The sequence below is a fragment of the Spea bombifrons genome, chromosome 2, assembly GCF_027358695.1.
Source record: "Spea bombifrons isolate aSpeBom1 chromosome 2, aSpeBom1.2.pri, whole genome shotgun sequence".
NCBI lineage: Eukaryota > Metazoa > Chordata > Amphibia > Anura > Pelobatidae > Spea > Spea bombifrons.
In genome coordinates this window covers 47,617,907-47,631,378 of record NC_071088.1, presented here as the reverse complement: position 1 = coordinate 47,631,378, position 13,472 = coordinate 47,617,907, and the positions used below count along the sequence as shown (strand labels likewise).

At 38.8% G+C, this 13,472-nt stretch overlaps 1 protein-coding gene across 2 annotated transcripts in view; it reads right to left on the bottom strand.

The window, feature by feature from the left end:
• Nucleotides 1-13,472, bottom strand: part of CACNA1S (calcium voltage-gated channel subunit alpha1 S) — a 61,229-nt gene that overhangs the window by 20,418 nt on the left and 27,339 nt on the right. For both annotated transcript variants that reach the window (XM_053457797.1, XM_053457798.1), the window contains exons 10-21: nt 13,084-13,165; nt 12,453-12,613; nt 11,408-11,633; nt 11,070-11,277; nt 10,677-10,797; nt 8,037-8,151; nt 7,850-7,943; nt 7,605-7,674; nt 5,572-5,704; nt 5,216-5,345; nt 4,654-4,713; nt 3,636-3,742 (exon numbers count right to left, since the gene is read on the bottom strand). In XM_053457797.1, the coding sequence (XP_053313772.1) occupies nt 3,636-3,742; nt 4,654-4,713; nt 5,216-5,345; nt 5,572-5,704; nt 7,605-7,674; nt 7,850-7,943; nt 8,037-8,151; nt 10,677-10,797; nt 11,070-11,277; nt 11,408-11,633; nt 12,453-12,613; nt 13,084-13,165 (1,507 nt within the window). The remainder of the gene's footprint in view (nt 1-3,635; nt 3,743-4,653; nt 4,714-5,215; nt 5,346-5,571; nt 5,705-7,604; nt 7,675-7,849; nt 7,944-8,036; nt 8,152-10,676; nt 10,798-11,069; nt 11,278-11,407; nt 11,634-12,452; nt 12,614-13,083; nt 13,166-13,472) is intronic.

Sequence of the window (13,472 nt, the reverse complement as noted above, 5' to 3'; positions counted from 1 at the left end):
GCACTTGCCACTGACCACCTAGGTCCCAGGCCTCTTTAACATATGTATATTTAACTGGTTCATCCTTAAAAGGCGAGACAAGGTGTCCTTTTAGCAGTGGCAGAGACATCAGTCTGCCTCTGCACTTGAGATGTCTAATGACAGCCTGGACTCCCCCCCAACAACATATTGAGTGTACTGATTTGGTGCAAGCTCTCACACACCATTCTAACCTGAATGCCTGGTTGTGTGATCAGGTATTGCCTTCCTGTAGGTGTTACTGCTGACACTTGCTGGAAGGAATTTGAAGGAAGGAAAAAAAGGTCTGTCCAGATCCTGCTGGGATCTTTGATCACTCCCCCTGCTGGTTGCTTGCACAACTAATCAACTATGCAACCCTATGGAGCCACGTTGATCACAGTGTAAGGGAGATCAGCATAAAGAAAGTGAGAAACAAATTTCTCCTCTTGCCCTAGCACTGCAAGTAAAAAACTATTTTAAAAAAATGATTCACTACCCAGAAACCCAATAATTCAGGGGTATTTAAAATAATATACTACAGGGTGATATGTAAGGGATGGATGTGGTAATCAGGGGATTTTGCCAAACGTAAATTGAGTCATTGTTCAGCAGTGGGTGCCACTACTGCGTAGAAGAAATCCTAAGAGAAATTCCAAAACTTTTTTTTTCTATTTTACAAAAGTTTTTATTTTTTTAATAATTATGTTTTCTGTGTTGAATTCTGATTAAACCAACATATGGTAAAAATGGCAAAAACTACAGTATTTAAGGTACTGAAAGGGGTTAATACATATAATAGCTGGGTGCAGCCTTTGGTCCTTTGAGTGCTGTTTTATGAGTTTACATACATGTAAATGGTTACATTTAAGTGGAAATCCTACACACACAGCTTACACATTAACATCAAGGAATTTTTTTAAGGCCAAGCTTTTCATAGATACCTAGTTTCAGGTAAATTGTGCATCCAATCACATGATATACAGGTAAACATAAAAAAAAAGTAAAAAAAAAATATACCGGTAATTCTCTTAAAATCCCCCACCTCTCAAGTAAATGTATCTAATAAATGTAGTGGCATTTACATGTAGATTGGACATGCACCTAGTGAAGGTAGAGTACACATTATACTGCAGGCAAGGGGTTTAATTCTATAATTGAGAAAGACAATTCTAGAGAGAAAAGGCCCAAAACGTATATCCTACTCATCAATGTGCAGGGGATACTAACACTAGCCAGCTCTAGCACTTGCTAGCATGACAGTTCCAGGGGTGTAATGAGACCCTGTGCATGCATGAGCAGAAAGCGCTCCCGCTAATTTCAATGAGAGCACTTTCCTTTCAGCAGTAACATAATGATCTTGGCCCCAGCCACCGTCTTCTTTGCTGAGCACCGGGTTATGACATCATATCTCGGTGATCTGTTTCTTAAAGGTGCACAGCACTGGGCACTGCATACTATGGAGATTGTTTTCCTTCACACAGTCCTCCAAACGTTAAATGAGCTCTCCCTGCCTATTGATAAGAGGCACCCCAGGGAGCCTGTGCTCACCACTATGCTCCAGTTCATGGTGCAGATGACCAATAACATCCTTTCTAGGTCATGTGATCAATATGATCACCACTTACAGCAATCTCACTTGGGTGCGAAGAAGGTATGTTGAGACAAGGCTTATTACCTTGGTCAATCCAATATAATGAACATGATATATATTAACAACATGACGTGACGATTTTCATTAATCGTGCTCTCCTGTTCGACAGAACAAAAGCAACGTACATGTTACATTTTCATTATTCCAAACTTATTAATATGTGGGTGATATTTAAGACCTTAAGAAGATATGAACATCACAAATAAATGTATGTTTTTCTTTTGTGAAAGTTGTCACAGCAGTGCTGGGTGTCGGGATATGACATCATATCATGGTGCTTCATCTCTTAAAGGGTGGAGTTTTTGCATTATATTTAGTTTTTGTGGCACAGTCGTCAGTCATAGCCCCTACACAGTTTCCTTGTGATGTCCTAAGGTGTTCTGCCAGCCACAACCCTGTCTACCTCCAACTGCGCCCTGAATATGGGCAACTGAAATGATGGGGAGTATGTTACAGAAAAGGGATTTTATGTGGAGGAAAGAAGAATTTGGGTCCCAGTGACTTTAGGGGGTATGGTATGATATACCGTATTTGCTCGATTATAAGACGACCCTGATTATAAGACGACCCCCCAAAATCTGAATATTAACTTAGGAAAAAAAGAAAAAGCCTGAATATAAGACGACCCTAAAGGAAAAAAGTTTTACCAGTAAATGTTAATTCATGTAAACTATTTTTTTTAATAAAAGCTATGATTGAGAAAAATATTTTTTTTTTGTTTTTATTTCTTGTATTTTCCAACCTGTCCCCCAGTTACGCACATCTGCCCCCAGGCTTGCCACACCAATATGGCACTGTGGCCCATGATATGCCTTTTAACCCTCTATATGCCACTGTGCCCCATGGTATGCCTTTTGACCCCCTATGTGCCACTCTGCCTGCAGAAATGCCTTATACCCCTATATCCCATTCTGGCATTTAGGGGGTTAAAATGCATATTATGGGGCAGAGTGGCATATAGGGAGGTATAAGGCATTCCAGGAGGCAGAGTGGCATTAAGGGAGTTAAAAGGCATTATATAGAGCACTCTGCCTCCAGAAATGCCTTATACCCCTATATGCCACTCTGGCATTTAGGGGGTTAAAAGGCATATTATGGGGCAGAGTGGCATATAGGGAGGTATAAGGCATTTCAGGAGGCAGAGTGCACTATTAAATGCCCCCTTAACGCCACTCTGCCTCCTGAAATGCCTTATACCTCCCTATATGCCACTCTGCCCCATAATATACCTTTTAATCCCCTAAGTGCCAGAGTGGCATATAGGGGTGTAAGGCATTCCAGAAATGCCCTACACACACACACACACACACACACACACACACACACACACACACTTACTTACCGGTGCTTCCAATTTCCTGCTGTATTGCCGGGGCAGCGGGTTGACGTCTCATTCCGCGGCAGCCGGAAGGAGGTGGAGTTGGCAGCGGGGGTTTGTATGCGTCCGTCGCAAATACCTTCCCCGGGTGTCAGAGATCAGGAACTCTGGAACTCTGATCTCTGACAGTCGGGGAAGGTATTTGCGACGGACGCATACAAACCCCCGCTGCCAACTTCACCTCCGGAAGCACCGGTAAGCGTGTGTATGGGGGGGGGAGACAGGAGGATCCAGGTCCCCTGCAGCGGTGCGGGGGATCTGGATCTTAGTCTCCTAATCAGACCTCTATTTGAGGTCTGATTAGAAGACGACCCCGATTATAAGACGAGGGGTATTTTTCAGAGCATTTGCTCTGAAAAAAACCTCGTCTTATAATCGAGCAAATACGGTATATTTTGAGATTATCTATAAGATTTAGACATTTTGCGACCATTGCCCTTTAAGTGAGGATTAGAGATGTAAAAGAAGAGGAAAATTGTGAGAGAGTGCTGCTGAGATGTGGAAATAATGTGTGATAAAAGTGCCATTAATTGTGAAAAATAGATAAAAAGGAAACAAATATTAAAAGGCAAAATATATACCAAACTGAAAAAAAGGTTAACTCACTGGATACCAGCAGAAATGAGAGAAACTCCAACAACCAAAAGGTCAAGAATGTTAAAATAGTTTCTGCAGAATGAGCCTTTGTGAAGGAAGGCACCATAAGCAGTCATCTGCAAGAGACAGAGATTAAGAAAAGTGATAGAATGATTGAGAAGACAGCAAGAAGAGATGCGAGGGACAAATAAGCACAAAAAAGTTAAAGCTAACAAGCAGATGGAAAAAAAGTAAAGAGTGCAAATAGTGGGGCACCAGCTATAGCATCTTAGGAGTCATTACTACCTGGCATTTCGCTATTTGTCTCTAATGCTGCAGAAGTAATGCTATTATGTTCACTGCAAACATCTTAACTATGCTCGTCAATACGTACTTTACATGACACATTTCTTTTTTCTTGTGTTGGGAACATTTTCATAGTTTTGATAAAAGTTATAGTTAGGTAAAAAATCTTATAAACACCTTACACTTTTCCTAGGAAAACCTGATTTATTTTCAGAACCATTTAAGCTATTCGTGGAAGCTTAATTTTGGACAAAACTGTGCACCCCGCCATGATATAATGATAAAAAATATTTAAAAAAAATAAACAAAAAACACATACTTTTTCTTTTTATTTCACACAAATAAGAACCAAATAATAAATGTAATACAAACAAATTACTTTTCCACAAAAGATTTGGTTGTACACACATTCCAATTAAATCCTATAATTGTGGGGCAGCAATTGGTTACTAACTTTACTTTTTTAAATTGTTAGAGAAGCTGCTGATCTGCAGCATGAACTTCTATTCAGTGCTTCCCTTTTTAACGTAATCCGTAATCCTTCTGCGTAGGAGAGTAAAATTATGGATTATGTATATTTCGCAACAGGTCTGAAGAAATAACCTAAACTTTAACATCAAGAAGGGCATTTTAAAACGTGGGTTTTCATGCGCTAAATCTCTACTTGTACAAACATAAAGAACATATATAGAGAAGAAAACATACACTGTACATACATGAATGCCTACCACTAGTGATTTACCTTCAAAACGATTTCTGTGGTAAATATGACAGTGAAAACGATGTCAAAATAGGAAAGAATCTGAAAAGCAATATAAAAGAATGATAATATACTCACATTTTCTTAATGCATAGCTCTGTAACTGTTACCTATAGAATTTCCAACTGTAACTAAATACTGTCCTGATGGGACTCAAACACCAAAAATCCCTTCTTAATCCTAGTCGTATTATTGATATATTGTTAAGAACTATACAAGATGGTTCTCACATTTCATAAGTGGGCCACAACGGTAAATTGTGTTAGCATTTCACCTGCACCCCCAATACATTTGACATTTAAGATATTGGCATTGTGTGGAAATGTAACCTGAAATCCAAAACAGCAGCCAAAGCCACCCAAGCCTTGTTCTATCAAGCAACCGTCTTCAAGAAATATTGAGACTGACCCAAACAAAGAATGGCCTGACTTGCATCTTAACTTATATATGCATAATTACTGGAGCATCTTCCGTTATATAAAATCTATTCAATTTCTATCGATCAATAATAAACCTCTTCCTACAACTGCCACTTTCTAGTCACCTTGTTGCGGAAGGATTCTGGTCGGATAGGATCCTCAGCAGCCAGGGAAATACTACTCAACAGGATGAAGAGTAGGATGAAATTGGTAAATGTGGTGGCATTAATAATACGGTGGCAAAGAACCCGGATCCTGCACAACAAGAAATATAGAAGATATTTTAAAAAAATGTTACTGTTTTCTTACATGGTAAATCATTTGGTCCCTAATAATTCCTTAATGGATTTAAGATTTTTTAAGATTTTTTACACAAGCAGTGTTTTTACACAAGCAGTTTAGTTTGTCCAGTTGAATGGGAGGATGTGTTTTCAATAAGTTCCTTTTTCGCTTATAAGCTCAGCTAGTAGGCTGCTCTTACTTGTTTGTAGGACTGAAGATGAAGAAGGAACTGGCATCAGGCATAGGCACTGCTTTCTCCTTGAGCTGGAGCTCTGCCAGGGGTCGAGGGCGAGGACTGAGGGGTATGTCTGGCTCTTCCTCTTCATCATCACCTAAGAGAGAGAAGTAGCATAGTAATAGTGGGTTAGAGGAAGAGAATGGCAGGGAAGGATGTACTTTCAATGTAATAATTATAGCATTGTAACAATCTTGTCTAAAATATCTGTTTGTTCAAATCTTGCCCCAAATTAATTATTTAATAATGCATTTTTGTGTGGTCAATTTTCTCTCATAGAATGAGTGTGACAGAAAATAATGAGCAACATGTAGTCTTGGAGTTCACAGTGGTTAATAGAGCTGGAAAGAACAGTTTGCAGGAGAGTTGTAGTTTTAACTCTCTAACTTCAATATTTATTATGAAGGGCCAACACTAGCTAGTCAATGTGTAATGAGTCTGTAAAGAAATCTCACTTGTTTAACCATACATTACATAGGGTCAACCAAGCTCTTCCTACAGCAGAATCTCACTGGGGTTGGCTTTTCATGGTGTATAGTAAAGTTAAGGCACAAGGGTGAACCTATGGTGCCTGGGTGAGGTATTTCTTCAGCCCCCCCCCACCCCATAACGAAATACATGCAGATACTAACTTGCTGTAACACTCACCCACTCTAACACCATAAACACAATAACTAACCCTAGTCTCACACATTCACATACTCTGGCATGACTTGCTGACACACACGCTAATGCCATCCAGTAACACACACATTCACACACATTGCCATGATACAGGTTCACTTTACATGTGTTACATGACCCCACTGGGTGCTTTAGATACAGGGGCACCTATGGCACCCACCTTAGCATGCCCCTGCCCAAGGAGCTGAAACGGGACCATTCAACAAACTCTCCCATCATTCAATAAACTCCATGTTTCTGACTGTAGTCACCAAAATATGTTTAAACAACACAAGGCAAATGCCCCATCACAGAGCACAACATAAATAGACTGGCTGAAGAATACTATGTTCTGATGTGTGTACAACCACCATTGTGATTAATCATGTATAGCTGCAGGTGGCAGACATGAATACATATACATTTCCTAAGTAACAACAACTAAATGTTGCTTGTACAAAAGAATTAGCTTTTGTTTATTTAGGGTGTACTGAATAAGGTAAGATTTATCTGTGCTATCCAGCTGTAAGATTGATCAAGCTTCTGGCACTTGTACAAAAATGAAAGAGTTGGTTTTGCTATCCAGTTTTTAGACCTTTTTATTTCACCATTTTACATATATAATATTACAATGGTGAACGTTTTTATCATACTGATGAATACATGACTATAATATAATACTATTGTTCTGACATTTGTATTACTGAAACCAAGCTATCCATATTATCAAATGCCTGTGAAAGTTGTGTGAAATAGCTAGTCTTTAAACATAAGCTTTAGGTCTGTGTCCGTCAAAAAGTATAGTAAATGAGAAATACACGGTAGCATGAATTGGTTAAGTTTACTTTCAGGTGAATTCAAGTTTGGCTCTTATATCTGTGGTTTTGTTCAGCTCTTTTCAACTTGGATGCTTTTTAAAGCTCTTAAAAGCTACCATCGCACATTACATGCAGAGTTCACCAGCACCACTAACATCTTGGTTAAGCAGTTGACCATGAACATGGAGAACCAATATTTGGAGAACCAAATATTAACATTAATAATGTTAACAAACATATAAAACTGCTGTTTTGTAAGAATGTTTAGTAACAAATGGAGTTTATAAAAATTTCCCCATTTTTTTTAAAATGATGCAATAATTCAAAAAACTGTCTCCTTGTGTCATGGATAACTAAAGCACCACTAGTGTCAATGTGTTTCCAATATGTCATATGGCTTTTAAAAATGCAATATTGAGAGTGGAATTGGAAACTAACTAAAAGCAAAATTATTAGTTTTATGCATGAGGGGAAAAGGTGGGGAGACTGTAATGAATAAGCAACACAAATGCATACCTGGGAAGTCTGCAGAAGGATAAGGATCCTTAATTTCATTCACATTAGACTCAAATTCATCTATCTTTAGCTATTGAGAGACAGAAAAGTATGGAATTAGTGTTAGGTCATACAGTATGCAGCATTCTGGTTTCACAACAGGATAAACTCAGTGGTTACCAGAACTGTGTGATGTACATCTCCAATGTCTACCCTTTTATTTTTTCATTGCATGTGTCCCAGGCATTTATCACACATTTTCTTACCTTAGCAGTTGTGGGTATTCCTTCTCCTTTAGCTTTCTGTTCAAGTTTCTTTGCCAAAAGCAACTTTTCCTCCTCTGATTTGTCAGGGTTTGCTCTAAATGGACAATAAAAAATCATATCTCACAAGAGCCTTATGTTCGTTAAACATTGATTGCTATGTTTCGTATAAGACGTGTTCTACTCTCACCTTGCCAACTTCTTGCGTTTGCGTTCCTCTGCTTTTGCTTTTTGTGCAGAAGTCAGGCTTTCAGCTTCTGCCAAATTATCAACTGCGATGGCAAGGAAAACATTTAGTAGTATATCTGCATCATGATAAGGAAACAATGCCCACAGCGCAGTGCAAATTAGGACCACTGATACTTACGATCGGTCACAACATACATTATTTTCTTTTATTTGTTGTCATCTGAGAGCTTGTCACTAAAGAAGACCCGTTGCTTCTAAAATCCTACCTGCTATCAATATTTATTAAATTAACCTACAATATGGTGTTTACAGATAAAAATAATGTATTACAAATCTACCTTTATATTTACCATAATACCTGCCATCTCTACTTCCTGTTCCCAGGGTAAGCATTATTACTCTTCCCCATTACGTTCTCTTTCTCCTATTGGTAGGTTGCTCATTGTTGTTGATTGGTTCAGACAGCCTTTGTAAGACAGATAATGTCAGGAGAAGTCTCTGCCACAGATGTCTGCTTTTTTGGGGTAAACTAAATATCTCTAACAACAAAAGCATTATATATGAAAATTATATTAATTTATTTATAGTGCTACAATAATCTGTAGCGCTGTTTATGAACAAAAAGATTAAAACATGTTAAAACATATTCGCACAGAATGAGAAGAGGGCCCTGCTTTTGTGAGCTTACAATCTATTTGGTGGTTGAGGGGAAATGAGACAGTAGCTGCTTGGGTAATGATGACTTTATTGCAGCGAGGGTGATATGGAGAACTCAATGGTTTTGAGACTTTGCTGGTAGGGATGCCTCCCTGCCCCTAAACCTTTGGCTTGCATGGCATACTGCATGTTCACCAATATGAATGAGCATTCCTTCCTATTATATTTGCCAGATATTTTATACTCAACACAGTCAGCTTCAGACTTGGCTCAGTGAGGTTTCTAGGGGGTTCCAAGCAATGATTCAGGTTCAAGTCTTTACATTAAAAACAGAAAGACAAAATGGGCTAGAACTAAATAGGTATTATCTTCCATTAAAATCTGCATTTCTATGACAGATAGTTTCTTTAGGATGCAGGTGAGAATAGGGGGAAGGTTCTATGCTTCTCAGAAATGGTGGGTCTTTAGTAAGTGCTTAAATTTACAGTAATCAGGAGAGAATCTGGCAGAATGTGTAAGGAATTCCTGAGAATAGATACAAAACGGGTGAAATTATGTACAAGTGGGAAGAGATAACAATAAAAGGGAGAATGAAGAATTCGGGAAAGTATTTGGAGATAAATAAGTCACATTTTAAATTAGAGGAAAAAGGCTGCCACCTGACAGCAGGAGTGAGGATCACTTGGTCAGGACTCATAGGCTAAGTGTAATGGCACTCTCATTGTGAGAAAGAAAGCCCAAACAGAAGACTGGTGACTCTCTGCTGGGGTGTCAAACAATCAGAGCAAAGGACTTCCCAGACCCTTCTGATTAAGTAAAAAAAAATGTCCTGTGACAAACAATTATGTCACTAGTTAATACAGCTTTTTGTCTTAAGAAAAAATGTTCCTCCCTATAATTCTGTTCGTGACAGCATGTAAATATAAAGTTCAACAGAATATCAAAATGCTGCACTGCACCTTGTCATGCATAACAAGTGCCTATCTCTTTAAATAAAATTCAATATTCAACATCTGGCTTATTGTTACTAAAAGGAAAAAAGAAGGAACATGAGGATTCTAAAGCAGCATCAGATATAAAGTAGCATGAACTGGTTATTGGTTATTTTTGTGCTTTGAAAACTAGGAGGTCAACCTTGTCATCCTCATATGTTACAAAATTATTATTAGGAAGAAATGTGTAAAAGACAAGGCAAACATCAGTAATGAATGCCATTAAAGTAATAATAAGGAATCTATAATCAGATGCATAAATCATACTTTTTAAAAAAAAAAAAAAAAAAAAATATATATATATATGTAATTTCAATGGGTAGCAAAAGAAAGAGGTTGAAAATTATATAGCAGTATCTTTTATTCAGATAAAGGACTATGGTTATATCAAATAAATGTTGAAGAAAAGTAGGCACTTTCCTCATTGGCCATCTTTTCTCGGCCTGGGTGGTGTGCATTAACAGACCCTACCCCTGATTGGTAGTTCTGTGTAAATGCTCATTACCCATTAGTTTGTCACCAGATTTTAAAGATCTCCTTGTTTTGATCTGCCATTTGCTCAACACAGAATAAAAGCTATGTCCCTTCCCTAATAAATACCAAATGTCTTCTTCATTCTGTACTCGCGGTTGCTTTACTGGGTGTAAAAAGCAGGAAATGTGTCCACAAAGATTCAGAAAAGGAGTGCCGGTTGGCCCAGAGCTAATGTTTCCAGTAGAGGTTTCCTGAAGAACCTCAGAAAATACTAGCAGTTACAATAAGAGTACCACCAATATAGACCACTACTTTGTAAGTGTCCAAAAACATTTAACTGTAGGAAAAAATACATACTGCTTATCACACAGCTCAGCTCAGTCGAGGTCAGGCTTCATTGTCCGCCTCTTTTATCATGCAACACGTAGGTTTTTCAAGGAATGAACCACTTTTTATTTTATTTTGTAAGCATTGCTCTCCAATCTCTAGTACTTGATAAATTATTTGCAAAAGGATACAATTTCCGCAAACAAACAAGATGATAAAGTAGATACAAACGAACATCCCAGGGAATGATGGACCCCCGTAAGCCATGATACCATTATACATGACAGAATTCCAATCTTCTCCAGTTAGGACCTAAGATGAAAAGAACAGGAACTCCTTAAAAAATGTTAAGACTGTGTGAATGTTTCAACATAGCACTACATGCATTACTAGCATAAATAGCCCTGATAATCCAGGAATAACATGTACTGGGTTTATTCACTTAACTACCGTATCTGAAAGTCACTAAATATCTTCCACCAACTGAATACAACAATATGATTCCATTACTACCCTTTCACAATCTAATCACTCACAATAAGTAAATCCAATAATAAGAATAATTATTACCACATAAATGGTACCTGGAAAACAGTGATCAGTGCTTGTGGGAAATTATCAAATGTGCTCCTCCGAATCTCTAGGTCTTCAAAATCAAACCTGCCACCAAACATTTGCATCCCAAGGAGAGCAAAAATGATCATGAAGAGGAAAAGCAGCAATAGCAGAGACGCAATGGAGCGGACAGAATTCAAGAGAGAAGCCACCAGGTTATTTAAAGATGTCCAGTAGCTGCAAGTCAAGAAGCAAATTATTTTGTCACTTCCTTTCTGTGGCAAACTTTGACACAGGGTTTCATGATTTAATTGGTTACAGAAGATGGCAAGATATGTTAGTCCACACATCATAATTTTCTTCTCACCGTGTAATCTTGAAGATCCGCAGGAGCCTTATACACCGCAGGACAGATATTCCAAGTGGAGATATTATGTTGCTGAGAACTAACAGGACCTCCAGAAGACCAGTACATACCACAAAGCAGTCAAACCGGTTAAAAAGTGACATAAAATATGCTTGGAATCCTAGTGCATACATCTTCACGATCATCTCTAGCGTGAACATTGCCAGCAGGACTTGGTTCGCTATGTCTGTAAGTGAAGAGAGAACATTTAATAGAAAACATTGAATAAATGCATATAAAAATTTTCCATGAACCCACGAAGAAGACTGTTACAATTCTCAGTCCTACCAACAGATTACCGGTATGTAGAAAGTTGTAAAAATATGCTTGCAAAGTTCTAATCATGCAGTTGTGAGAGGTGTACAGTAGAGGACTGCATTGGGAGGCGGGTCCCTCGGGTCCTACCAAAGGGACCCGGGCGGTCTTTCTGGGGCTGCGGGCGGGAGCGGGCGGTCAGGCACTGTACCTGCGGGTCCCGGTAATCCTGCACAGTCCCGCAAGGATGCCTTCTCGCTGCTCCATTACAGTGTCTCCTATCTTTCTCCGCCCATGAACAAGGCAGAGTCACGTGATGTGACGTCACTTCCTGTGACTCTGCCTTGTTCCTGGGCGGAGCAAGAGAAGAGACGCTGTGAGGGAACAACTCGAGGGCAGCCTTGCGGGACTGCGCGGGAAATCAGGTAAGGAGGCGGGTGTGATTGGCCACAAATGTGGCGGGAGCGGGCGGGATTGGCCACAAATGTGGCGGGAGCGGGCGGGAGCGGAACACCCACATTGCGGGAGCGGACAGGAGCGGGATTCAAAACAACGGGAGCGGGATTCAAAAAGCAGTCCCGCGCAGGGCTCTAGTGTACAGCCCCTTATATTATGTGAAGCAGCAATAAGATGGAAATTATCACATTTAGAACATAAAATTAATTTATGTTTAAAATTCTACTAAAATTAATATGTACAATTTATTTGTATTGTTACAGTATGAATGTGTAAAAAAGTAGTCATTACTCACCTTGAGCCCCTGTTAACCAATCAGGCTGATTATGATGCTCGGTTGCTATAGTAACTGTGTTTAAAAAGATAATGATGATAACAAACCAATAGAAAAATCTTGACTTTACAAGTTCACGACACTTCCTGCGGAGAAGGCGGTTCCATTGACGCCACTGGCGGCTAAAATAAAACAAATTAAAAGGTGAAATACATAAAAGGATATATGTTTAAAAATAAGGGATTCTGTGGTGAGCAATACTCCTCTCCACGTGCCGTCAAAGGAATAATCACTAAAGCAAAAGGATGTCATGTCCCGGTGACTTTCATTTTGATTTAATGTTATTAAAAGCTGTACTTGTGTAGATAGAGGGGATCATATACCATTTTTTTAAAAAAATATCTAGTCTGTGTATATTCTTGTTTCCACATGTGGAAGTATTTGGGATGAAACAAAGCATGTTTACCTCAGAGTATTTGTCAGGGATATGCGATGGCTACCATGAATATCCAAATGGGGAGGTTGAAACCAAGATCAAAGTTATTTTTTTACTCCCTTAATTTCAAAAAAATCTTGCCCCTACCTGCCATTCAAGTGTATACATTAAGTATTTAATTACCTAAGTACATAGTGTACATGTTTTTTGACTCACAAGAAGCTGATACACTTGTTGATTCCTTCCATTTCATATAGACTGGCTGTTTCTGAGCAACCTTCTTCTAACTGTGAGAATCCTACACAGAAAAATATAATCGTGAATTAAAGTGATAAGCAGTTACATTACGTTTTGTTTGACAATGAGTGTAGTTGGTTATATTTGGTTTAAAATGTCTCCAAAACAAGCAATAGGCCTGCAATATTCAGCAGCCCGGATAGTTAACGTCCACTGCAAGCAGCCGTTTCCCACCGAGTGCAGCACAATACAATGTCTCCTTCCACTATAATAGACGCTTCATTTTATTACCACATGATAAAATCATGATTTAGTTTCATCTTAGCAGGCTTAATCGTAGACCATAATTGACAATAAGTGTAGTTGGT